The sequence below is a fragment of the Dipteris shenzhenensis genome, chromosome 22 (assembly GCF_047967505.1).
Source record: "Dipteris shenzhenensis isolate YYH24624 ecotype China chromosome 22, Dip_SZ_1.0, whole genome shotgun sequence".
Classification (NCBI taxonomy): Eukaryota; Viridiplantae; Streptophyta; class Polypodiopsida; order Gleicheniales; family Dipteridaceae; genus Dipteris; species Dipteris shenzhenensis.
Window position 1 is genome coordinate 50,584,801 of NC_141617.1, and position 27,936 is coordinate 50,612,736.

Below are 27,936 nucleotides of genomic sequence, written 5' to 3' on the forward strand. Positions count from 1 at the left end.
ACAACCCCCTGAGCATGCCATCTGGCCAGGGGAGTCCTAAGTTCTGTACCAGGGGAAGATCCCTGGTACCGAACCAGGGGGTTATGGTAAAGTGGCTGTTTGGCAATTTCCTCTCTAGAGGAGGGAACTGCTCTGATGAGGTGTTGTCGAAAATGATCCCATATCTGAAAAAGCCTTTTCACAAGTGGTGAGGAAGGCTGAGAATGCTGGTCCGTCAGGAAGATCCAGCTGACTCTACCTGCCCACTGACCTGCTGCTCTGGGGGTGCACTGGTGAATCCCATGCAGTAGGAACTGCTTCCACGGCTGATCTCCTGGAGTCAAACCTCTAACAAGAAGTTTGACTAAAAGGGCTCTGCTCTGCATCTTCGGATCAAGAATCCCAAGTCCTCCCCTCCCTGCGAGAAGGGTAAAGTGATAGTATCCCATGAAACTCTGGCCCTAGTGTCCTCAGAACCATCACCACCACTCCACAAAAAGTTCCGAAGCAATCTCCTCACCTGACGGATCGAGTCAGCATGAAAGCACCAACATGACGCAATGTACCACATAGTTGCTAGTAGAACCTGGTTGAGTACCAGCGCTCTTCCGGCCAAAGAAAGTCTAGCCGTACTCCAGTAGGCTAGCTTTCTTCGGATACTCTCAAGAACTGGGGCAAACTATTGCATCGGGGACGCCTCAATGCCAACCTGGAAGCCTATATATCTCGTGGAGGTGCCTCTGGGTATCCATACAAAGCCTCTGTCTCCTCCCCATGCTGGGGTATCCTGCTGAGCTCCAGTCCAGATGCCTTTTGATTTGTTCCAATTGACAAGTCTCCCTGAGGCTAGGCAGAACTTGTCAATTGAATCCGCAGAAGTAGCAAGACTATATGCATCTCCTCTGACTGTCAGTGTTGTGTCATCAGCAAACTCAGTGTCCAGAAGCTCCTGCTCCTGCCGGATAGGCAGATGAAGGCCCAAAGTGCCATGACTGGTAGCCTGCATAAAGTATCCCATAGCCTCCGCTACGAAAAGGAAAAGGTAAGGTGCAAGTGGGCATCCCTGTCGTACCGATCTGGATAGCTGAAAAGCTGGCGGTCCTCTGCCTCCACAGACCACCATCCTGCTAGAGGAGTGAGAGTAAAGTGAGGAGACCCATAAGATCCATCTATCACTGAAGCCTAGCCTCCTCATAGTGCCCTCCAAGAAACCCCAGTCCACCCTGTCATAAGCCTTCTCAAAATCGAGAAGGAGAACTGCAATCTCCTGCTGACTTTCCTTCGCCTAGTGAGTGGCCTCCCAAAAAGTGAAGATGTTATCCAAGATACTCCGATCAAATCCTGTCTGAGGGACAATCTCATCAACATTGATGAGCTGCTCTCTAAAATCCTTAATCTTAGTGAGAAAGGCATTCATGCTGTCCCCTTCATTCACCTTAACATTATCCAGCTGCCTGCATAAATAGGCAACACGGGCCTCTTTGCGAATATGATAAAGACTACCCAAAGCATCCCATGCATCCTTGGATGTCTTGCAAGAACGAATGTGAGGTATAACCTCCCCTTGCTATTCATAGCAATCACTGCATGTGCATGTGCATCTCTCTGATCCCAACGAATCTATTTGGGTGATGGAGGGTCTGTGCCGGCAGACACTGCGGGAGTAGTGGTAGATGAAATGGAAGTGGCAGAAGTGGCTGTGGTGGTAGTAGGTGCGTGTGATGAGGAGATAGGTTAGTCTCTGATCCATTGATAATTTCCCAAAAATTGTGAGATACTAACTGGTGGCGCACCAAGTACGACCACATGGGATAATTGGTACCATCAAGCTTGTCTTCATGGGCAAGCATTCCAAGAGATTGATCGTGAGCCATTGCAAATAAAAATCCCCAAAGAAAAAGAGTGGTCTCAAGGCCTCAAGGCTACAATGCAATGAGCTGGCTGCTCCAAAGCTGACTGCAAATCTGCAAGTGCCAACCCCAAAAAAACAGCAAACGCTCTGCAACTATAAATGCCAAGTAGGCTGCTCAAACACTGAGCATAATGCACAAACTGTCCCCAAAGAGTGACCTGAAAAAAATATCTGTCCAATCAAAGGACCCCCCTTGCAAAAGAGATGTCCTGCAAATGACCAGCTTAAAATAAAAGGGCAAATGTTTGCAAATCTGTCCAATGCAAGTCTGAGCTGAATCTGTCCCAAATGTTGGATGAATTAGGCAGTGAGATGGGCTTCTCTGGAACAGGCCGGTTTTTCTTTCAGCCTTTTCCGGTTTTTTCATACTCAGCACCTTCGGGGCTGTTGTCTCGTATGAAATCTTTCAAGCATTAATAGAAGGTTTCTTTCTTGAAAAAAAAAAAAAGTTGGATGAATGCCACAAATTTCAAAGGACAAATAGCCCAAATCAAAGGGCAAATGTAAATAGAACCAAAATTTGGATGTGCTAAGAGAATATCACTGCAAATATCAGCAAATTTGACAAAGCTCCAAATTTTGAGAGGCCAAATATGCCAACGTGGAAAATCCCCAAATTTTGCTGTAATTTTGCAAATGTGACCAAATCTCCTACAATGTCATTGCAATGTCCTGCAAATTTCACTAAGCCAGCCCCGATTTTAGATCAAAGCAGGCAAATGTGATAAAATGACGTGCAAATCTGAAAATATCTTGCAATTTTCCAGACAAATCTAAGTCAAGGAGGAGCCAATCCCAGCAAACGCTGCTAGAGCTGGTTAGAGTAGTTGGTGGATGAAGGCCTGAATGAGTGAAAAAGTCCAAATCTGAGCAAGAAAACCCCAAAAAACAGCCTAAAAATGCTTGAAACTAAGTTTTGATAGCCGAACGGATTCCTGGCACCGTCGTGTAGCTGTTCGCACACGTCCGTGCGGCCATATAGGCGTCTGTATGGTGTCCGTACAGTTGGACCGATAGGTTCGAAATGGTGCGAGGCAATGTCGTTTGTACATAGACAGCTCAGAAATTTCAAAAAATGTCAAAATCGGACAGCCGTTGGATTGTTTTTCTGCTCCAAAAATAGGTTCCCGGCGACGAAATGAGGCACCGGACTGTATTGGAGCAAAATGGTAGGTAGGAGCAATGGGAGGCTGAGTAATGAGCACGGGGCGAGACAGGTAGGAGCAAGATAACCTACTTTGATACTAGTGTTCAGTGTGGGAAGCAATCGAAAGGGAGTAGCATGCAAGGGAGCAAACAACAGCTGAAGGAAACTGAGAGTACTTGCAAATGGATAATGAAAAAGTACAGAGGAGTGGCCTGTATGGTTCCCAAGTCAATTAGTGAAGTTAACTCTATGAGTTGACCTGACCTACAAGGCACATACCAGGGCTAAGTGCTAACAAGTCTTGACGTTTATAAAATACTTGGGGCCTAGTAAGTGAAAGCTAGGCCACTGGACTCCAAGTATTAATTGCTATCTAAAATTCTTAGTCTTAAGTAAATAAAAGAGCGAAACATGGTTTAGATATAGTAGGGTATGCACTTTCGACGGTACATTTTCCTTGATGGACAACCCTTCACATCTACAAGTCTCCCAAAAAGGCACATGTTTTGAGAAGGCAACACTTTTGCTTGTCGCATTGTGATGTACCCTGTCGTGAAGGGTTTCACCCTCACACGAGGACACACCACACCCTTCGGGAAATACATTTTTTCACATGTGGCTTTATGCTTTTATAGAAGAGATGCCTTATTATATGGATCACACAATTTAGACACTCAGTCTCCTTTTTGCTCCTTGGCTCACTAGCACTGGGACATGAATTTTCGAGCTGTGACTACCTTTGGCTTTGGGGACTAGCCTAGGGAAGCGACGATTCCCAAAAGTCCCTATGAATGGTTCAATCCCCAAGTGCACACACTAAGCCTAAAATGCTAGGGGCGAGGCAAGGTTTAGAGTGGTCATAAAGTAGGGGTTAGAACTTTAATGAGGGGCAGCATTGGTTTGGAGGGTTAGAGCATTAATGAGAGGCCATGTGACAATCCTCCATGCATGCTTCTTTCCCCCTTCACCCATCTAAACGTTTTTGGAGGCAAAAACCATAGAAGGTATGGTTTATCACGCCTCTCTATCTATCTCACGTCACGTATTTCGGGCTCTCCTTTTCTCTCTCTAGCTTGGCACGCATCCCAAGGCGCCTCCATGCAGCTGTACGGCCTTTACAATTGCTGTATGGACCCCCTAAGCCTGCTGTATGGACTCATAAGCCTGCTGTACGGACAGTTTCTCCTTTCCCAAGGCCTCTTATATTGCTATACGACCTGCTTGCACTTTGACTGAGGCTCTCTTGCTGTTGCATGCATCCCGAGATCGATTTCTCTTGCTGTGTGGGCCTGCTGGGCACTATTTTCGAGGCTTTTCAGCTGCTAAACGGGTTGTTCTCTCCCTATCTGGCCGTTTTTCTCCTGTTGTCCTCCTGTCTTGTGAATCTGCTGCCCCCTGGAGGTGTACTAGCTTGGAACATAGCACCTGGGAGCTGGTTGAAGTCATTTGAAGCTGGTTTGAGTTCTCTTGTCACTATCCCTTTCATTTTGATTGCATTTGGTCATTTTGGAAGCTTGGTGTTGCTCCATTTGCTGTTGGAAGCCCCCTCTTGGCCATTCAGGCTGTGAATAGACACCATGTTACAGAGGGTGTAACCAGATTGGAGCCATAGGGGCAGTGTGTGAATTTCTTCGTGTTTTGGAGTCACTCATTCAGTATGAGAACTGTGTTGATGCAATGTCACGGGGGCGTGAAATTCTAGGTACTTTAATGTACTACAAGACCGTGACAACTTTGGTTTTAAAAGTCCAAGCGTGGGCTTAATAATGTGTAATTAAACGTGTAATTAAACGCGGCATGGTGCCTAGCACATAAGCGTAATTAATCCCTAGGCCCAAAGGCATTCCAAGGAATTAAAAGAGTGGTTGTTGGGAAATGATGACGTGGCATTTTTAATGGGCCCCCTAGAGGGCCATGTACCTTCAGTGGCCCCCCTAGAGTTCCAGGTGGCTCTAGTGCCTTCTACATGCTCCTTTGCCATTCCTGGACCTTCCTGGGCCTTCTAAACTTCACATGTGTGGTTTTCTCTCTCATCTTCTTCCTTTGTTGAGATTTTGGACTGGTTTTTCAGCCTCCTCCAGCTGAATTCCGTTTTTCTTCATAACTCCTCACCCGTTTGGATTCCTCGACTTCCGTTTGGCCCGATGGCTTCCCCTCTGCCTCCCCTTCGTAGTGATATGCTTTTCCCTCCGTGCGTTTGGTAGAATGGGCAGAGCTGAGCACTTCTTTTGCTGGACGAATTTGCAAAAGTGGCTTTTTCTGGACCTTTTTGCTTCTACCGCCTCCTGGGCCTCTCCTCTTGCAAAGCTACAGCTTTTTGTTGAATTTCGAGTTGTTCGACGCGCTGGTTGACTGGTTTTTCTCAGTTTTGGAGGACTTTCCGGCGATGAAACTTCTCCAAAACCTTCTCAATGCATTCCTCTCTGAAGCACGCTTCTTTTGAGCCCAAGAACTCCCACTTCTTCGCGACAGAAGTGTTTCTTTTCGCATTTTTCAGTGGAATTCTTGCTGGTCGGCTCTTGTAAATGCTCTTTCTTCATGCCTTTGCACTCCTCTTTGGCTGAGAATGCAATTGGGCATTGGCTACTATGTCCTCTTGGCGATTGAGGACTTGGTTCGAGTCTTCAGGGCTTGGTGAGTTGTGATTTTGCTACTGCAATTTCTTTTTGCCATAAGCTATTGGTTGGCCTCGTGTGCCGCCTCTTTCTTGGCTCACAGGTGCCCAGGCAGTGCTACATGAGTCATTCTTTGGTTGGGTACTTTGCTGATTTTATTTCGGAGCTTTGAAAAGCTTTGTGAATGCCATCTGGAAACCACTCAAGGAGAGTGCAGCTGGGGTGCAGTGTGATTGCATCTGGACAGCCAATGGAATTGCACTCGGAAAAGAGAATGCCTTTGGGTTGAGCCTACGGGTTAAGTGCACTTATGTGATGGTGTTATATGCTTGAAAGCCTTGCGAAGGCTTAGTGAATTGGGGCTGCGTGCTCAGTTGCAGGGAAGGTCTCCCAGATGCAACTTGTAATCATTTCACTGTGAAATATAAAGAAATACCGAAAGGGGCGCCACGGTGTTTGGGGCCAATCGGGTGCACTTGTCTATGTCTGTTGAGCAGGGGCATTCTAGCCTCCATCCCTTTTTCAGTGGTTTTGTTTGTGAACAAATGGGTAAATGCCAAATGGTGATCATGCAATGGTTAATGGTTGTGATATATGCTTTGTGAGCTGTAAATAAGTGCTGAAGTGATTAAAGGTTTAGTTCCACTGCCCTCTGAGTGATTAGAGGCCGGTTTCATCGGTTCCATTGCCGGGACACCACACACTCTTTCTCAAGAGGTGGGCCTCGGTAGTTTGGTGGAAGGATATCTTTGCTGCACTTTTTGACAGCTGAATATTACAACCATAAACATGGTGAGTACCCATGAGCAAGAGAGCTCCACAACTCCTCAAAGGAGAAGGCAGGAAAGCCTTAATGATCCAGCTAGTGTACAGCTGCAGGGAGCACAACAAATGCCTTTTGAGCAGGCCACACATGAAGCTACAACTGAGCTCAACGGTGATACTAGTTCTAGCAGTGAGTCAGATGATGCTACTATGTTGAATGCACAGCTTGCAAGTGCAGTGACAGCTTTGACTCAGCTGGCTCAAAATTTGGCTCAGATTGTGCAAACAAATGCCAAGAAGAAGAAGAAATCAAGAAAGCACAAGCACGGAAAGAGTGAGTACACACATGCATCAGCTTCTCATGGCGGACCGCACACTCATGCATCAGTTTCCCATGAGGGACAGCCATAAAAAATGACTCAGAAAGTGACTTCCAAGAGAGAGGAATCGCCCAAAAGAGCACTTGAGAAAGAGGTACAAAAAGTACAGCCAGTGCAACAGTATGAGCAGCCAGCACAAGGCCTTGGTTTGGGTATTTCTACTCCTCAAAATAATAATGTGCAGTCCATAAATGTGGCTCAACCACCTCAGCCATATTTGAGGCAGCAACCTGAATATTTTGGTACAGATTCTATTTTTGATGCTATGTTGATTTCACCGCCAATTGGGCATAGAAAACAAGCCATGTATGACAATGTGGGAATGCAGCCAGGCATGCAAGCCACAGCATATGCTCCCATGCCTAATGTTCAGCCAAGCATGGCTCTCCCTAGTCAAGGGAATGCTGCAAATATACAGCCATCTTTGGGACAGCCAATATCAAATGTATATAAAGAATTTAAGGATGGTGGTTCTCATGTCAAGTTTGATACATATAATGGAGTACAGGACAGGTACAAAGCCCTCACATTCCTTCAACAGTTTGATGCTGCATTTCTTGGGGGTTTGTTTACAGAAGCATCCAAGATGAGGAAGGTTGCCACATTTTTGAAAGGCAATGCACTTAAGTGGTACACTAACCTTATGCTTCATGGAGATGCACCTACTACTTGGCTGGAATTTAAGCAAGTGTTCTCTTCTACTTGGCTTACTCCAACTTTTGAAGTTGAAGTACTTTCACACTGGCATGACTTGTCATACAAACTTTGCAAGAATCTTGATGATTACACCCAGAGGTTTTGGGATGTTTTGCTGCCATTGAGCTCTTACAGGCATGTTTCTTTGAAAGAGCAAATAGAGAGGTACTGTTGTGGATTGCCTAGTGAGCTACGTGATTATTGCATCAAAACCAAGGTGGGTTCTATGACTCAATTAATTGAGAATGCAAGGACAGCATATGCATGGATGCAAGAGAAGAATTTGGGCTTTATGGACAGCAAGAAAGAAGACAACAAACGGGCTGCCAAACACTAGGATAAGGACATCAAATCTGAAAATAAAAATTATGGCAAACGACCGTTTCAAAAGGGAGGAAAAGCCCAATTCAAAGCTGGTCAAAGGCATGGACAGCCTAATAAACAGCCCCGTACCAAGTTATCTGATGAAGAGAAAAAGTCACTCATGGAGCAAAACAAATGTTTTATATGCAAAGGAGGGGGACACCGCTCTTATGATTGCCCATTCAAGAAAAGAGACAGGTCAGATGATGATAAGAATGGTGATAAACAGGCTGATCGGAAGGGCAAAAAGCCTAAACCTTCTGCAGGACTTCTGCCAGATGTGATTGGGAGTTTGCCACATGCACATGATGAAGAGGAAATGAAAAAGACTGAGATGTGCAGAGCATGGGGAAAAATCAGAAATCAGAATTGTTTGTTTTTCTTTGATTCTGGGGCAAAGGCAAATTTCATAACTCCTGATATGGCAGGAAGGCTTGGCATCGAGCCTGAGGAAATGGGGCCATCCGGCATGTGTGATATGGCCAACCCTGAACTCAACACACTTGTCACTCCTATCATTGGCAAGTTGAGGATGCATATCCAGGGATATCAGGATGCAGAGGACTTCTACATTATGCCTTTGCCAGAGTGTGATGCTTTGCTTGGGATGCCTTGGATGTACAGGGTGGGGGCTGATGTGCAGATGAGAAACAAGAAGATTTCTTTAACTCATAGAGGCAAAAATCATGTACTTGATGTAAAGTTGAAAGGGGAGTCCATCCCTATAGTTTCAGCTTCTTGTATTTCCAATGTAATAAAGCGTCATATTTCAGCGTACTTGATTTTTGTCAAAGAGGACAGCCAACCAGTTCAGGAAGGCTCTACTCTTTCTGCTTTAGATAGAGAAAGGGCTGCTTTTATTTCAGATTTTCAGGATTGTTTCTCAGATGCACTTCCTCAAGAATTACCTCCCAAGAGGCCCGAGGATCATCAAATTGATATAATTCCAGGAAGCTCACCGCCTAATATACCTCCCTATCGTGTCAGTAAGGCACAACAAGAAGAGATAATGTCACAAGTGAAGGAACTCTTGGAAAAGGAATTAATACAGCCAAGTAATTCTCCTTACTGTTCCCCTGTGTTGCTTGTGCAAAAGAAGGATGGCAGTTGGAGAATGTGTATTGATTATAGGGCTTTGAATAAAGTCACAATTAAGAACCGTTTTCCAATTCCACGCATTGATGATATATTGGATCGGTTGGAAGGTTCCTCAATGTTCAGTCGTATTGACCTTAAAAGTGGATACCATCAGATAAGGATACGGCCTGAAGATGTCTACAAGACTGCCTTCCGCACTTCATTTGGCTTATATGAGTTCCTTGTGATGCCTTTTGGTTTGACTAATGCACCTGCCACTTTCAATAGAATGATGGACAGAATTTTTAGAGCACACAGAAAGTTTGTGGGCACTTTCTTTGATGACATCATTGTGTTCTCTAAAAATGAGCAGGAGCACAGGAAACACCTCACTATTGTGTTTCAAGAGTTGAAAAGACACAAGCTATTAATAAACACCAAGAAAAGTGAATTCTTTATGCATGAGATTCATTTTCTCGGTCATATAGTGTCAAAGGATGGAGTCAAGATGGATCCTGCAAAAGTTGAGGCCATAAGGAGTTGGCCAATTTTGAAAAATCTGCATGAAGTCAGAAGCTTTCTTGGGTTGTGTTCATACTATTGGAGGTTTATAAAGTACTTTGCAGAAATTGCTTCTCCCTTGCATGCTTTACAAAAGAAAGCTGTACCGTTTCGGTGGGGACCAAAGGAAAATGCAGCTTTTGAAGAGCTGAAGCAAAAATTGTGTTCTGAACCCGTTATTATCTTGCCAGATCTTGCAAAACCCTTTGCTGTAACTTGTGATGCATGTGGAAACAGCATAGGAGGCACTTTGATGCAGGATGGCAGAGTGGTTGCATATGAGAGTAGAGTTCTCAAAGATGCTGAATTGTACTTGCAGATATACGAGAAGGAAATGTTAGTAGTGATACATGCTTTGACCACATGGAAACATTACCTTCTTGGAGCTGATTTTTATGTGCAGACAGATCATCAGTCACTTAGATATTTTCTCACGCAGAGAAAATTATCTGAAAAGCACATGAGATGGGCTAACTTCCTTTCAATGTTTCATTTTCAAATTGTACATGTGCCGGGTAACAAAAATGTCGTGGCTGATGCACTTTCCAGGAAACCACAGCCTGAAGCAGTCTCCAAGAAACCCAGTGTTTCAGCAGTGAGCATTGCTTACAACAATGTGTTAGATGTGATGAAAGATCAGTATGTTAATGATGCTGATTTTTCAACTATTTATGATCAGCTTTCTGATGGTCAAAGGCATGATCACTATATGTTGAAAGAGGGTTTCATTTTGATGCATGGACGACTCTGTGTCACTGATCAGATGCGACAGAAAGTCATAATGGAAAGTCATGCTCCTCCATATGCAGGACATAGGGGAATTACAGCAACAATTACAGCAGTGGAGCAATACTTTTATTGGCCATCTTTGACGAAAGATGTGGAAGATTATGTGAGAACATGCATGGTTTGTCAGAAAGTAAAGTTTGACAGGCAGAAGGCACCTGGGTTGTTACACCCTTTGCCAATTCCTGATAGACCATGGCAAAGCATAGCTATGGATTTTGTGTTTGATCTTCCACGTACTCCTACTGGACATGATGGATTGTGGACAATAATTTGCAGGTTTAGCAAACAAGCCCACTTTGTGCCAGTAAGAAAGAAAATTACAGCAGATCAAATGGCCAGATTGTTTTTGCAGCATGTCTTCAAGTATCATGGGATGCCTGAATCCATAATCAGTGATAGAGATCCGAGGATGACCAGCCTCTTTTGGAGAGGACTGTTTGAAAATATGGGCACTACGCTGAATTTTTCGTCATCTTTTCACCCTCAGTCTGATGGACAATCGGAGCAGGAAAACTCTACCATCTTGGATATGTTTAAATGCTATGTCTCAGACCACAAAAGCAAATGGGAGCATTATTTGCCTTTGCTGGAATATGCTTACAATAATACGGTGCACACATCCACAGGTAAAGCACCTTTTGAAATAGTGGAAGGTGCCAGGAAGATACCTCCCATTTTGCATACAAAAGAGAAAATCTTCGAAGCTGATCGTTTTGTGGAAAGCCTTGAAGAGGCTTACAAGAAGATCAAATATGCCTTGCAAAGAAGTCAAGACAAGCAGAAAAGAGCAGCAGATAAGCACCGCAGGGAATTGGTATTCACAGAAGGTGATTGGGTTTTGCTGCGTTTTCAGAAGGCAAGGCTGAAAAATAAGAAAGGCAAGGAAAGGTTGTACACAAAGCTGAACATGCGTTACTATGGTCCTTTCCAGGTTTCTGAAAAGATAAACGAGGTAGCTTACAGGCTGAAGTTGCCTCCGCATTGGAAGATACATAATGCCTTTCATGTGAGCTTATTAAAGCAATATCATGGAGATATTCCCGAGGATGTACCTGATGAGGTGCAGCCTGAAGTGGAAGAACAGGATGAACTTCTGGTCCCAGAGCAGATTCTGGCACACAGAGATAGAAAGCTCAAGGGTAAAGTTATCCGTCGCTACTTGGTAAAATTTCAAAATTACCCATCACTTGATGCGAAATGGATGGAGGAAGGTGAACTGGCAGATTCACCTGGGATATTGCAGCTTTACCTTGATGCTTTCCAATTAGAGCCGACTGCGGTCCGGGCTCCTACAGGTAGTTCAGTAGAGCGAGCGTCTGGAGCATTACCTGATGTTCGAGAGGGGGGTAGCACCTCCACTCCCTCAGTACAGACGGGCTCACTGTGATTTCATGAGGTCGCTTGATGACACTGTATGTTTCATCCGAGATACTGAGCTGACAGTATTTCTGCTGTGAGACTTCATGATATTGATGCATCTTGACTATTGATCGCCGAGGATCACATAGATTTTGAGCAGTATATATGGATGGATGCATGCCTCTCCTAGCCATATTTTCACTGTCTCTGTATACTATAGCTGCGGCTTTCTTGTATACTCTTTTATGCTATATTTCATGCTCGCTCCTGTGTTTTGGGGCAGCAAACTGTGGTTTGCTGTTTCAAGAGAGGGGTATGTCACGGGGGCGTGAAATTCTAGGTACTTTAATGTACTACAAGACCGTGACAACTTTGGTTTTAAAAGTCCAAGCGTGGGCTTAATAATGTGTAATTAAACGTGTAATTAAACGCGGCATGGTGCCTAGCACATAAGCGTAATTAATCCCTAGGCCCAAAGGCATTCCAAGGAATTAAAAGAGTGGTTGTTGGGAAATGATGACGTGGCATTTTTAATGGGCCCCCTAGAGGGCCATGTACCTTCAGTGGCCCCCCTAGAGTTCCAGGTGGCTCTAGTGCCTTCTACATGCTCCTTTGCCATTCCTGGACCTTCCTGGGCCTTCTAAACTTCACATGTGTGGTTTTCTCTCTCATCTTCTTCCTTTGTTGAGATTTTGGACTGGTTTTTCAGCCTCCTCCAGCTGAATTCCGTTTTTCTTCATAACTCCTCACCCGTTTGGATTCCTCGACTTCCGTTTGGCCCGATGGCTTCCCCTCTGCCTCCCCTTCGTAGTGATATGCTTTTCCCTCCGTGCGTTTGGTAGAATGGGCAGAGCTGAGCACTTCTTTTGCTGGACGAATTTGCAAAAGTGGCTTTTTCTGGACCTTTTTGCTTCTACCGCCTCCTGGGCCTCTCCTCTTGCAAAGCTACAGCTTTTTGTTGAATTTCGAGTTGTTCGACGCGCTGGTTGACTGGTTTTTCTCAGTTTTGGAGGACTTTCCGGCGATGAAACTTCTCCAAAACCTTCTCAATGCATTCCTCTCTGAAGCACGCTTCTTTTGAGCCCAAGAACTCCCACTTCTTCGCGACAGAAGTGTTTCTTTTCGCATTTTTCAGTGGAATTCTTGCTGGTCGGCTCTTGTAAATGCTCTTTCTTCATGCCTTTGCACTCCTCTTTGGCTGAGAATGCAATTGGGCATTGGCTACTATGTCCTCTTGGCGATTGAGGACTTGGTTCGAGTCTTCAGGGCTTGGTGAGTTGTGATTTTGCTACTGCAATTTCTTTTTGCCATAAGCTATTGGTTGGCCTCGTGTGCCGCCTCTTTCTTGGCTCACAGGTGCCCAGGCAGTGCTACATGAGTCATTCTTTGGTTGGGTACTTTGCTGATTTTATTTCGGAGCTTTGAAAAGCTTTGTGAATGCCATCTGGAAACCACTCAAGGAGAGTGCAGCTGGGGTGCAGTGTGATTGCATCTGGACAGCCAATGGAATTGCACTCGGAAAAGAGAATGCCTTTGGGTTGAGCCTACGGGTTAAGTGCACTTATGTGATGGTGTTATATGCTTGAAAGCCTTGCGAAGGCTTAGTGAATTGGGGCTGCGTGCTCAGTTGCAGGGAAGGTCTCCCAGATGCAACTTGTAATCATTTCACTGTGAAATATAAAGAAATACCGAAAGGGGCGCCACGGTGTTTGGGGCCAATCGGGTGCACTTGTCTATGTCTGTTGAGCAGGGGCATTCTAGCCTCCATCCCTTTTTCAGTGGTTTTGTTTGTGAACAAATGGGTAAATGCCAAATGGTGATCATGCAATGGTTAATGGTTGTGATATATGCTTTGTGAGCTGTAAATAAGTGCTGAAGTGATTAAAGGTTTAGTTCCACTGCCCTCTGAGTGATTAGAGGCCGGTTTCATGCAATGTCGCCCTAAGAGGCTGTCCAGTGGATTGTGGGATAGCCAGACCCTTAGAGCAAGTTGGATGCTTTGTGGAATGCCTGGACAGTTTTACAATTGGTCATGGACAATGGTGAATGCCTTAGCCCTGCCTTGGCACTTGGGTACTAGTGTGTGCACTAGGATTGAATGTAGGTTGTAGCCAATGTTTGGCTTGGATAGTGGAATAGCTAGTGAGGCAAATTGCAAGGGTGAGCCCTTGTTGTGTGTACAAATTCCATTTCTAAAGAAATAAATCAATACCGGAAGGGCGCCAAGTGTTTGGGGCTAGTGTGATGTCTTGTATTTGGTTTCACTGAGCAAGGGCACTCTAGCCTCCGTCTAGTTATTTCTCAAGTTGTTTCTACGTGGAAATTAAGTGGCTGGAAATGATGCAATATGGCTGTGAATAATGAATATGCTAAGATAGTTACGGTCTACTGCCGTTTAGGAAACTGAAGGCGGGTTACACTCGCTAACAAAATATGATTACTAGGATTTCTTTCATAGGGTGTATAGATTGGCACTAAGATACACATGAGTAAACATGCCGAGCAAAGAAAGTATGCAACCACTGATCGAGTAGGCTTCATACATGATACTTCCACTTCGGTTTATTCCAAATATCGGAAATAGAGTAGCTTCTTTGTAACCTTTTTGATTGCTTTTGACTTTGTACCTTGGACCCGCCTCATTTCATGGCTTTGGGCTCATGGCATGGTAGATGGCATCATTTGGACAATTATTTGGGCTCATGGCATGGTAGATGGCATCATTTGGGCAATTATGGATATATAGGAGAGAGTTGTAGGCATAGTGAGTAACACAACAGGGCATGTTGGAAAAGTAAGTACTTCCTTCGGTGTGACATAGGAGTGCCCCCTATCCCCTAACCTTGTGAGCTCCACATTGATGAGCTGGCTTCTTTTGTGGACACTCTAGGAGGATAGGGGTCATCACTGGCATAGACTCTCGTCCTTGTCATGCTTCATGTTGAGAAATAGTGGTTTTGTAGAGACACCTGGTAGCTGTACATGCATCTTGTGATAGTAGCTGGGACACGAAGGTAAACCCTAGGCTCACCAATTTTACGAGCTTTAGGGTACATCTCCATGAGACCCAAGTTTGCCATGAAAGTGGTAGCCAAGGCATGGTCGAATAAAGGACATGCTTCACTAGCAAGGTTGGAGTGAAAATGTTGCCAAGCCCATTTTTAGCACATGAACTCATAATCTCTTCTTGTTGGCACTCTAGTGAGACTCATGTCAGGAAGTAAATCTCAGAGCTGATGAGTGAAAGTGAAGCACTCCATATGACATGATTCTTGTAGAGTTTGTAGTGAAACCTTTGCACATAGATGGATCATTTCAGATTATGTACCTCTGCTAGGCTTGATAGTATGGCTAGACTAATGAGGATAGACAGATGTTATAATGGAGGGTTCACTCATCATCCATGTAGCTCAGAGATGAGGTGTGCTGGTACTCATGGGCCACCTGATGGTTTCACTGTTGTGGTTTGTCTATTGATCATCTCCTTCCACCCTAGTACTCTTTGGATTCCCCCCTTCTTACACTTGACATAGTGAAAGATCCACCATGTCATTGAAGATGATCTATGGCAAGCGTATATTCAACGAATAGGTATCCTCACCATAGGCACATGCCACCAAAATGATGTTCCATAGAGCGCATTTCTTTCACCTAACCAAATTCAGGCACGGGGCTCCTATAGATCTATTGGGAGTAGTTGGAAGCAAGGGAATGGAAATGTCGGCTAGATTTCATGAAATTTTCTCTCCCAATTAGAAGGATAACATGTGCAAAGTTTGTGAAAGGAAAGTACAAGACTTGATAAGTTTGGACATATATAGTACAAAATTAGAGTTTGCCCAACTTGTGATGACATGACCACGTGGTAGGTGAAATTTTTATTGACATAACCTGCCCTAGTTGAGCTTAATTGATGTCGATATTTAAATGGACCACTAGTTGGTCCAAAATTGACATAGGACTATATATCAAATTGAGCATTAACTCTTAAACAAGATCCACCTCTCACATTGAATATGGATAGTCATGAGCCAGCTTTGAACATCATCCCACTAATTTCGCTTTGAACATCAGCCCACCAATTTCGGGTGAGAGGGTGAGGCCACATGACACCATTGGGGCTTGAGACTTCAAACTGTGCGACATAGGTGAGGTCGATATAGAGAAGCATGCATTAATGAGGTGCCTCGGGTACCATTAAATTCTGGGTCAATATCATTGTTTGTTCGTTTAAGGATTTCTAGACATATGGTGGATCATTGATTTTTTGGACTAGTACCGCACTACTCTCTTTGTATCATAGATAATTGAAAATAGACATTGACTCATGAGAACCATAGCTGGACAAGGGTGCCGATAGTAGGTGATCAATTATTTCCTCTTCACGAGAGTGGAGCCCACACGAAGTGGATGCTTTAGGAAGCCGGATCCCAAGCCCCATCCTCCAAAGACGCCGAAAGTTGCTACAAGATCAGCGAGTTCTTCCCATATTTGAGGCATCCTTAATGCATTCTCATAGCACCTGGTTATTTCTTCTCGCCGATGGATTGTGGCATCTAGGATGACAGCAATTGATCTTATAGATGTTTCAGAGACACTAGAATTCTTAGTTGGATCCTTGTTCTAGTCAAGCCTGCACAAAGCTCAAATCACCTTGTTGGTAATACTTTACAAGGTCCCCCTTAGGGGTCACACATACACATTTAGAGTGTACATTCTTTTCAGTTGCAGTTTCAACTTCCACTAGAACTTTAAGACTGTGTTGTACACCTCTAGTTCCCTGATTAGGGCCTTTTTCTCATGATTTAAGCTCTCTCTCTCTCTCGTCGATTCAGTTGTTGATCAGTGATAGGATTGCATATGGTTCCTTTCCAAGTCTATAATTTTTCCAAATCAACCAATCAATGCATACTTTACTAAACAGCCTTTTTTTTTGGTTTAGGGAGATAGAAGAAGCAGATGTTGTTGCCCTTGAAAGGAGACTTTTACAGGCTATGGATATATGTATTGCAAAGAAGAAGAAAATCATCCTTTCTCGCATGGAGGTGGAGCGGATACAAGGTACGCAGAAGGTATATTACATATGTGGTTAAATTTCTCTTTTGTATGTAATGCTACAAAGGCAAAGGATTCACATTTTCCTAGGATATGTTACCTATCGTATAGGTCAAAATCATTTGCATTCCACTATGTTTGATGATTGGTGGCATGATGATTTCCCTTGTATTGCTGAAGTATTTGTGGTTGAGCTAGATTAACATAGGATCCCTTGATTAGATGCTAATTTTTGCTAACATACGAATTTCTTAAATTCTATTGCTGCCAGCAAATGGAGGCAAGATCTATTTTCAGAAGACTAATTGGGACAGTTGTGCGGACTGTTCAGGAAGATGAACGTGAACAAGGTAAAAGGCCTTGACTCTATAAATATAGAAAATCCAATTTGAAAGAATGTTGTGGAAGCAACGTGATTAATATAATTTTATCATATCAAATTTTTTTTGGTGGATTAGCCCAAAACATCTCTTTTCAGACACTCGTTTATTTTAGGAGATGATCCTGAATAAATACCAATATGTTTCCAAAACTACAAGCTTCAAGTGCTGTCAAGCGCTGCAGCGACAAGTTAGATGGTTAGGATGTTTGCTTGCTTGCTTGAGTGACTATGGGCACTTGATTGTCCATGGAGTAGCTAAGTGAGTGCTTCTACCCCTTATCTAAGTGGTGGTGCTGCTAGGGAAATGGTCGGAGAGAAAGAGAGAAATTTATGAAGGTCAGCAAAAGGCCAAAAGGACCTATGAGAAGAAGAACTGAAATCAACATGAGAATACACTCCCCATGGGGAAAGGAGAGGTGTGTATCTCACCTCCATTAGCGCCAACTACAAACATAGCAAAAACCTTCATTTTTCAGAAGTGGATGCTATCATATTATGTCTTGTGTCCTATATCTAAGTCATTTGTTAGTCATGAATAGCTTGAGCTCTGTGTTAGCCAAACTAGGGTCCCACTGAGAGTCACGTTATCTTTAGAACATACTGTTGTTGGCATCCATGACTTATCTTTGTAGTGTTTACTCGAGGGTGGCGTGAGGTGTCCTGATGTCGAGATGCCTTAAGGAGTGCTCGTTGGGCCTGTGTCCAATCTTTTGCTGACCCAACGTATCTAGAAGTCTAGGTCATGGTTGCAGTGTCTCCAACCTACATCTTCTTGTGTGAAGAAGTATGTGATCTCTTGCTGTCTAGGGCCGGGTCTTGTGGCGGGCCTCATGATTCTACACCTGAGTCGGGTAACCTTCGTGTATGAATAGTGTATCGCATCTCTGATCTGGGTAATCAATGATTTCGTCCATGTCTATACCCATGGATGAAAAGACAATGATACCTTTCCCCGATCTCATAGTATCTGGGGCATGGGCATCAGATCAAAACATACCTCTCTGTCTCTAGCTCTCGTGTGGGGCAAAGAATATAGAGCCACAAGCCTCTATGATGTCATGTCAGTAATCTCACATCCTGCCTCAATCTGGAATGTATTGGACGCAGCCTTGATATGGCCCATGGTGGTCCTTTCTGCATGGGAAGGTGAATTTGTAGGTACCTTGGTGCCTGGATGAAGACATCCTCATCGAGGAGGAAATGATCTCTGTAGAAGGTCATTTTCATTGGATGTGGCTTCAAAAGAGATACCCATGTCCTATGGGTATACACATGCCATAGATTGTCTCTAATGACCTAATGAATCTCCTACTGTGTTTCGCAAGACATGCCTTGTGAGTGGAACCATCTCGAGGCTCGTGCGTACCATCAATGCTCATCTTCCTCGATTGCAAGCTGCATAGAAGATGTCACGAGGACGTGAAATTATGGGACTTTTGATTTCTGACTCCCGTAATTTGCACGTGACTGCCTTGAGCCTCTGGGATGCGAGGGTTCGGCCATGGGGCGGGACTTGGGGAATTAAAATTCCTAGTGGGTCCTTGTAAATAGTGAATGTGTGCCCAGTTACTAGGCAATTAATTCCTAGGGCCAAAGTGTGCAACAGGGGGGTCAAAAGAGTGGTGCAATTAAAAAACTGCTTTTAGGGGCCAAAAGAGTGGTGCAATTAAAAAACAATGCTTTTTGGAGCCCAGGGCTTTAAAAGGGGAAGGGAGCCCTTCTTTTGGATGCAGTTGGCCAAATCAGTTTCAGAGGAGCCAGATCATCAGTTTTAGGTGTTCTAGAGCCTACCAGGGAAATTCGTTTTTACCCAGGGGCCAGTTTTAGGTGATCCAGAGAGCCTGCCAGGGAAATTCGTTTTTACCCAAGGGCCAGTTTCAGGTGATCTAGAGCTTGCCAGGGAAATTCGTTTTTACCTAGGGGCCAGTTTCATGTGATCCAGGGCCTGCCAGGGAAATTCGTTTTTACCCAGGGGCTAGTTCCAGGTGATCCAGGGCCTGCTAGAGCAAATCGCAATTGATCCAGGAGCCTGTTGCAGGTGGCGATTTGTGCTCGGGTGTTTGTTCCAGTTTGCGATTTGCTTTTGGGCTCTTCCAGGCTATTCTAGGTGCATGCGATTGGTTCTAGGGCTGTTTTAGGAGTTCATGACTTGACCAGGCTGCTCCAGGTGAAATGCGACTTGCCTTTTCAGGCTTTCAGGCTTTGCAGGAGATTTCGACCTGACTTTTGGAGCTTTCTGGGTGTTGTGGCTGGTTCTGGTATCTTTCCAAGCGTGGGTGTTCTATTCTAGGCTGTGCCAGGGTGGAATCAACTTATCTCCGCAGGATCGAGGGTTTTCCAGCCAGGGTGACCTTTCTTCTGTGGATCCCAGGTAGAAGAAGGCTTGTCTTTGCTTGTTTTTGCCATTTCTTGATTGGTTGCTGGCTAGTTATTGTGTTTGGGTTTCTTTCCTCGTGAAGAAGGGTTGATTTATGCTGTTGGGCAGTGGCCAGGGAGGCTATAGATTGAAGAAACTCGCTGGGAAGTGTTTGGTTGTTTGATTGCACCAGAGTTCAGCTGTCTTGCAGTTGTTCAGCCGTGTTTGGCTGGTTGGGCACTTGGATGTGCGATTGCAGGAGTGGTTCAGACAGTGGATGCTATTGGGCTCTCTATTGCATGCTTTGGTTGGAGGAGGATACAAGATTGCCTACGGATTGGATGCCGTTCACTGTTTGAAGGTGAGCAGGGAATTATAGGGTGGGCTGGACGGGAAATCTGAGGGCATTGGTTTGCTTGTGGAGCAACTTCCGAGAGACCTTTGTAATCAGCCTCTTGGCTTCAAATGAATGTTAAATAAATACCGCAAGGGGTGCCATCGTTTTGGGGCCAATCGGTGTCTTGTTTCTGAGTAGGAGCGCTCTAGCTCCCCTGTGATTTGTTCTGTGGTGCATATTTACTTGTCTATTTACTGTGTATGCTGTATTTAAGTGGATCCTACCACCCTTTATGTTGTTGAGGCTGGTTTCAATGGTTCCATTGCCGGGATCCACCTAACTTCTTCAAGAGGGGAGCCTGTGGTTGGCTTGGTGCAAGTCCAACAGACTAGGTGAAGAAGACAACATACTATTCAGTAAATATGTCACACAGGGAGAGATCTGTGAGCCTTACTGAGGAGGAAGAGCAGATGTCTCAGTCTCTTGGTGGTGACCAGGATGCAGGAGAGGAGACTTGGCATGTTGCAGAGCATCAGGATGATCGGACAGATGAGGAGGATGTGGAACTATTCAAGGCACAGATGCGGAGTTTCATGAGTGCTTTCACGCAGTTCACATAGGATTCTCGCTTCCAGAAGATGATGAACTTAGATGTGCAGCCGAAGAAAAGGAAGCTTGACGATGGGGATAGGGATGTTGAAGCTAACAAGCGACCACATGTCACTTTTTAGGATCAGCCCTCTCAAATCCCCTATGGTCAGCAGCAACAGTCTGACACGATTCCGGGACCGACTCAAGGTAATAATTTTCAGTCCATGGTTTCCGGACAGCAAGGAGTTTTGGCAAACCCAGTTCAGCCAGGTTATTTTGGTGGTGGTTCAGTATTTTAGGCTATGGTCAGCCCACAAGCCCAATTTTCAGGTATGCTTGCCAGTCAAACAGTTGGGTTTCAGCCTAGTTTATAGCCCATGGGATAGAACATGGTGTATGCAAATGTTGGAGCAGCCCCAGGGATGCAAACAGGTATGCCTAATGTAGCAACAGGTAGCCTTGCTTTGGAAAATATGCAAAATTTGGGTGCTGGTTTGAATAGTACAGCTTTTCCTAATGCTGGTAGTGTGGCGGATAGAGTGAGTGCTGCTGTCCCGTTTGCCCAGGCACCTGTTTAGACTTTAAAGAGGTAGGTGCAGCTGTGAAATTTGAGACATTTAGTGGGGTGTAGGACAAACTCAAGGCCTTGACCTTTTTGCAGTAGTTAGATGCAGCTTACACAGGAGGGAATTTCACAGAGTCATCTAAGATACTCCGGGCTGCTAGTTTTCTAAAGAGGAATGCACTTCAGTGGTGGACCACGATGCTTATGCAAAACACTGTACCAAACACGTGGGTAGGTTTCAAGCAGGTGTTTTCAACTGCGTGGCTTACCACGACTTTTGAAGTGGATATCATGACTGCTTGGCATGAGCTGAATTCCAGTAATTGCTGTAATTTGGAGGAGTACAACAACAAGTTTTGGGCGGCTTTGTTTCCTGTTAGCTCCTACCGAATTGTTCCTTTCACTGAGCAGGTTGAGACATATTGTTGCAAGCTGTCTAAGGAGTTGAGAGACTATTGCACGAAGACTCAAGTCTCCAATATGTCTCAGCTTATCAAGAATGCTAGTACGGCATATGCTTTGATGCAAGGGAGGACTTCTGGGTTCAAAGGTGGACAAAGGCAGGAATCTAAGAATGGATCTCGCGGGGATAAGTCCGATAGAAAAGCTAATCGCCAAAAGTATGAACGTAATCGTTTGTCTCGAGAGGAACGACGCGCTTTATATGAAGCTGGTAAATGTTTTATTTGCAAAGAGGAGGGACATCGGTCTAGAGATTGTTCCAACCATAAGAGGAAGGAGCCGGCTAGTGACACGGATAAGCCACGGAATGTTCCGAAGGGCAAGAGTTCCTAATTCCACAACGGGGTATTTACGGCTAGTTTTGTATAGCACGGTATACAGGTACTTGTAAAAAGAATTTTGTATGACAGAGTCTGCCCCTCTTTTTGGCATCTGATTTTGGATGATGTATACGGTTTGCAAGATGGTGTTTTCCCTGCTACTTTTGGATCTTCTTTTGTCATGAGGTTTCGACAAAATGAGATTGCTATTTTTGTCATGAGGTTCCGACAAAAATAAGAATGCTATTTTTGCCATGAGGTTTCGGCAAAATATGCATGTTATTCTTGTCATGAGGATTCGACAAGATGGGAATGCTCTTTTTTGTCATGTGGTTTCGACAAAAAGAGAATGGATTCCCCTAGACCTTGGTTCCGGATGCGCAATTCCTGGAAGTGGTCTATGTCGTGCATCGTTGGCCGCGATATACGTGGTGTACTAGTCACAGTGGGTGTACTAGTCGCTTGGTTTGCAATGCTATATGGATTTGTTATTTGCAGCTCTACAAATCCTATATGCATTGTTGGTGATCTGTTGGCGGCATGGTTGGCTGTCCAGTCAGATTTGGATTTGATATCTCAGGTTCTTCGGATGTTCATGATGTACCACTAGTGTGGGTCTGAAGAGATGGCCATAGGTGGGTAAAGCATGCATGAACTATCCCTGGGAAGTACAGTCTGAGTATCTATGTGCATGCATTAAGTGTTTACATATGCTCATGATGTACCATTGGCAGTGGGTTCTTAGGGATGGCCATACGTGAGGTGGATCGGACATCGTGGGGAGCATATTGTTTGTGAGTGCATGTATGCATGTATGCATGTATGTGGAATGTTTGCTTGTCTTTTGCCTGACAAACATTGTAGTGTTTTCACTTGGTTTTCTTTTGTAGGCAATCGAGGACGTTTGCCTTCTTTCAAGAGGGGGGTTTGTCACGAGGACGTGATATTATGGGACTTTTGATTTGCGACTCCCGTAATTTGCGCGTGACTGCCTTGAGCCTCTAGGACGCGAGGGTCCGGCCATGGGGTGGGACATGGGGAATTAAAATTCCTAGTGGGCCCTTGTAAATAGTGAATGTGCGCCCAGTTACTAGGCAATTAATTCCTAGGGCCAAAGTGTGTAACAGGGGGGCCAAAAGAGTGGTGCAATTAAAAAATTGCTTTTAGGAGCCAAAAGAGTGGTGCAATTAAAAAACATTGCTTTTTGGAGCCTAGGGCTTTAAAAGGGGGAGGGAGCCCTTCTTTTGGATGCAATTGGCCAAATCAGTTCCAAAGGAGCCAGATCATCAGTTTCAGGTGATCCAGAGCCTGCCAGGGAAATTCGTTTTTACCCAGGGGCCAGTTTCAGGTGATCCAGAGCCTGTTAGGGAAATCCGTTTTTACCCAGGGGCTAGTTTCAGGTGATCCAGGGCCTGCCAAGGAAATTCGTTTTTACCCAGTGGCCAGCTCCAGGTGATCCAGGGCATGCCAAAGCAAATCGCAATTGATCCAGGATCCTGTTGCAGGTGGCGATTTTTGCCAAGGTGTCTATTCCAGTTTGTGATTTGCTTTTGGGCTCTTCCACGCTGTTCCAGGTGCTTGTGATTGGTTCTAGGGCTGTTTCAAGAGTTCATGACTTGACCAGCCTGCTCCAGGTGAAATGCGACTTGCCTTTTAAGGCTTTCAGGCTCTGCAAGAGATTTCGACCTGACTTCTGGAGCTTTTTGGGTGTTGTGGCTGGTTTTGGTATCTTTCCAAGCGTGGGTGTTCTATTCTAGGCTGCTTCTGGGCTGTGCCAGGGCGGAATCAGCTTATCTCCGCAGGATCTAGGGTTTTCCAGCCAAGGTGACCTTTCTTCTGTGGATCCTAGGTAGAAGAAGGCTTGTCTTTGCCTATTTTTGCCGTTTCTTGATTGGTTGCTGGCTAGTTATTGCGTTTGGGTTTCTTTCCTCGCGAAGAAGGGTTGATTTATGCTATTGGGCAGTGGACAGGGAGGCTACAGATTGAAGAAACTCGCTGGGAAGTGTTTGGTTGTTTGATTGCACTAGAGTTCAGCTGTTGAGGGCTTTGTCTTGCAGTTATTCAGCCGTGTTTGGCTGGTTGGGCACTTGGATGTGCGATTGCAGGAGTGGTTCAGATAGTGGATGCTATTGAGGTCTCTGTTGCATGCTTTGGTTGGAAGAGGATACAGGATTGCCTAGGGATTGGATGCTGTTCACCGTTTGAAGTTGAGCAGGGAATTATAGGGTGGGCTGGACGGGAAATCTGAGGGCGTTGGTTTGCCTGTGGAGCAGCTTTCGAGAGACCTTTGTAATCAGCCTCTTGGCTTCAAATGAATGTTAAATAAATACCGCAAGGGGCGCCAGGGTTTGGGGCCAATCGGTGTCTTGTTTCTGAGTAGGAGCGCTCTAGCTCCCTTGTGATTTGTTCTGTGGTGCATATTTACTTGTCTATTTACTGTGTATGCTGTATTTAAGTGGATCCTACCACCCTTTATGTTGTTGAGGCTGGTTTCAGAAGATGGGAAAGAAAGAAAGTGCATTAATGTCTACGAAAGACCAAAGGGTCTATGAGACAAAAAACACTAGATGCAATGAAAGCTAAGAGTGGGGCCACTAAATGGGCATCCATACCCAAGGGTGATATCTGTGACGAGAAAAAAGTAGTACATCCCTCTGTCACTGCGAGAGAGACTCAAAAAGGGAACACCAGGGGGAGCCCTTGATTGCCTACCAATCAGTCATCTGTCCATCCAAGTGGTTGGACCAATGTATGTTGTCTGTGGGACCAACCCACTGGATGGCTAAGGAGAGACAAGAGAAGCTTGTTTAATAGTGGCTTTGAATCTGTCGAGGGTTGGCGTCGTCGAAGAAAGTCAATGATAGATCGATGTTGGTATCTGGCCTTCCCAAGTCCATTTCTCCCCCTCTGTAGTCTCCGTGAGGTAGTCTACTATCTCACAAGTGCTATCGTTACATTAATAGTCTGTCTCCCAATGTAGAAAAGAGAGGATATGTCTGCAGTCCTCGTTCGAGTCTCCACCCAGCCCTATGGCTCTATACTACATTTGGTCCCCTAGTGTCTCTAGCTTGGGTCACTAGAGAAAACATCCGTGAGCGTGCTCTGGTTGGGCTCAGCCAGTTGCTCCTGTGCTCTCCTATGTGCTTGTATGAGCTGATCTCTATGACTCTGGGCCTTAAGAAGAAAAATGGCCACATGTCATTGACTAGGATGAGCGAGGAACCCTTTGAGTGGGCCAAAACGGCTACTGAAAAGACAATTGTGTTGTCCACTTTGATCAATTTGCAATACACTATCTGTATCAAATTTCAATCTAAACTATCGGTGAATATAGAACTACAAAATATAATCCAATTTCTTATAAGGCTTGTGGCAAATGATGCCGGGAATAGCCAAGAGGTTTACAAGGCTCAAATGATGTGCACAATCCAAAAAATAGCCAAATAGGCTTTACAATGATGGCCTATGTGTGAAAAATCAAATCATGTACATTATGTCCTTTGATCAATCGGTCAATGCCTCTAAACACTATGACTTCTACTCACTAAAATGTGGAACATTGGGTTTCAAGAAATGTGATGATGTGAAACAGTATGTGAGCGAAGGGACTGACTCCGAGTAGGAACTATTTAGGAATTTTTGGGCATGGATTTGATTGGATTTTCATCTCCCACATGGACAAAGAATCTTGATTGGATCAATTTGCTTTTAGATGTTACGTGACTCTGGGCATAGCTCGGCGGTTAGGCTAACCTTGCCTCTGAGATCCGCAAGTAGTGATCTTTGAGAGAGGCAGCCATGCAATGTTTGTCGCCTCTTGCATCTGTCCATCCGAATTGATTGGCATGAACTAGATAGGTGATGATATGCAAAGAAGCATTTGTGTGAAGGGATCTCACTGCAAACTTTGCTAAGAGAATGTCGCGTGGAGTATATCTTTTTCCTCAAATCATGCAGGACAACATCATGGCACGTTGTCTCTCAAAACCATTCGACTCGCTTTAAATGCTACAACCTAAAAAGCACCTGCATATAGGGTGGGCATCAAAGAGGAGTGATCTTGTATGTATGTGCTGGAAATCTGCCTACAAACACCGTCTCTCCAATCTCAATATTGAAGCATGCCCTCTAGTCAACCCTGCCTATGTTGCTGGTTTCATGGTAAACTTGGGGCTTGTGAACATGCACCCCAAGTATCATGATCTGATTATCTCAACCGGCTTCTGTGCAAGTGTGAAAGCCTACTCATGTACTATGGACAGCTCCCTCTTTGATGTGTCTTGGTGTATACTACAAGATCTTTCCTTGGAAAGTCTCAGTAAAGTTGCCTGGTGAGGCCCATAAGGTCTTGTTACCATTCTAGAAAGCAAAGGACAGAGCACTAGTGGTTTGCCAGATTGCGTACCCCTATTTGAGATGGGGTAGGGGTCGCCATTCTTGAATGACTCTACACTATGGGCAACCCCCTCCTTGGGCTTTGATGTGTCTTGGTGTATATTACATGAGCTTCCCCCGGAAAGTCTCAGCAAAGCTGCCTTGTGCAGAGCATAACGTCTCTTTACCATTCCCGAAGTAGTCTGCTAGGCTGCATACTCCTATTTGGGATGGGGTCCTTGTTCTTGAATGATGGCTTTGCCGTTTGTACACATGAGTGAAGGGTATGCAGATTCTTCACTCAAGAAAGCTATTGACAAGTTTGAAGCAGGTTGATTTGGAGTTTTATGAGAACTGTGTTTATGAAAAACAAAAGAGAGTCAGATTTTTTAGAGTCGAGAAACCAATTTCTTCATGGGAATCTAGAGGAAGATATTTATATGCAACAGCAATAGGGATATGAGATCAAAGGAAAGGAGGAATCAGTATGCACATTGAAGAAAAGTTTGTAAGGTTTAGAGCAAGCTACAAGGCAGTGGTATTTGAAGTTTGACAGGTTTATGGTAGAACATACAATACACTGCACATTTGCCTTTTTCCCGTGCCTCCATACCCTCTCGATGCCCTCTTTCTGTTGCTTGATTTGCACTAGTGTGAGATCTTCATTGATGAAGATTGGGGTCCCTTTCAGCCTTGCCCTCTTTCATGAGAACTTCTTGTCTTGCGTTGGCATGTTTAAACTTGATGATCAGTGGCTTTTCCCGTGTGTCACACTCTCCCACGTTCCATGTAGTCTCAATGCCCATCCAAGACCTTTCGCTTACGAGGAAGATTGCTTTTCAAATATGCGAGTGCACATCACGCCACCACCTTTCAGGCTAGTTTAGATGCTGTAAGGGATTGCCATGTTGTTGAATCCATGGGGGGAGCAATAATAAGTGATATGCCTTTGTAGTGGTAAGGAAAACCATAGAAAAAGAGCGGAGTTGAGGCCTCCATAGAACAATGCCCAATTATCTAGTCTCTCTTGGCTTTGAATAGGAGTCACAGGCTGTAATGGGGCAAGCAATTCCACCACTGTATTCCAAATATGCCTATGATGGATATACAATCCATGCCGTTGCCTTGCTTCAGGGAAGGAGAGTAGCATGCCATACATATCAACGGCTTCATCTGCACTAAGCAACCCATGTGCATCAAGGAAATAAGATCACCGAGTCTCTAAAAGTAGCCAGAGGCTCTCGAAACACCCTACTCCTATGAATGTTTTCAAGGCGCAAAAACGCAAGGAATTACTAATTGGTTGCTGCCACCCATTTCAATGTAGGTATTCCATGTAGCTTGCCAATCCTGAATCAACGAGTGACAAAAAGCGAGCGAGCCAAAAAAGCGAGCGATATAAAACAATAAATGAGTTATAAATCCCCTACTTGAGTAGCCAGAAAACATAATTTATTCAAAAGTTCATATGTTTTCTCAATGCTAGAAGATTAAGTATGCATATAAGTTTAAAGCCACTAACACTAGTTTCACATCACTTATAAGAGAGTTGGTATGTTTCATTGCCAAGTCATTGTTGGTATTAAAGACAAAACCTACTACAAACAAGTTCTCTCTTTCCACCATAGTAATTGAGATAATCAATGCAACCTTTCACACAAGTGAGGTGTCCCAAAGGACTCCTTGAATGGATTAATCTAGATTCCACACATATGTAAATGCTTATCTTTTTTAACTCTATTTACTCTTGGAACAATTCTTTCACTCTTACATCCCACGAATCCAACCAATGCAACAAATGGACCACAAATTCATATTTTGGTGCATGAAATTCTCCTAGATGGTGCAAAA

At 44.5% G+C, this 27,936-nt stretch overlaps 1 protein-coding gene across 1 annotated transcript in view; it reads left to right on the plus strand.

Annotated features, from left to right (window-relative positions):
- The window catches only part of LOC147888250 (GPCR-type G protein COLD1-like), a 183,407-nt gene that overhangs the window by 47,265 nt on the left and 108,206 nt on the right, over positions 1-27,936 (plus strand). The window contains exons 5-6 of the mRNA XM_087393199.1: positions 16,586-16,715; positions 16,970-17,048. Of these exons, the coding sequence (XP_087249325.1) occupies positions 16,586-16,715; positions 16,970-17,048 (209 nt within the window). The remainder of the gene's footprint in view (positions 1-16,585; positions 16,716-16,969; positions 17,049-27,936) is intronic.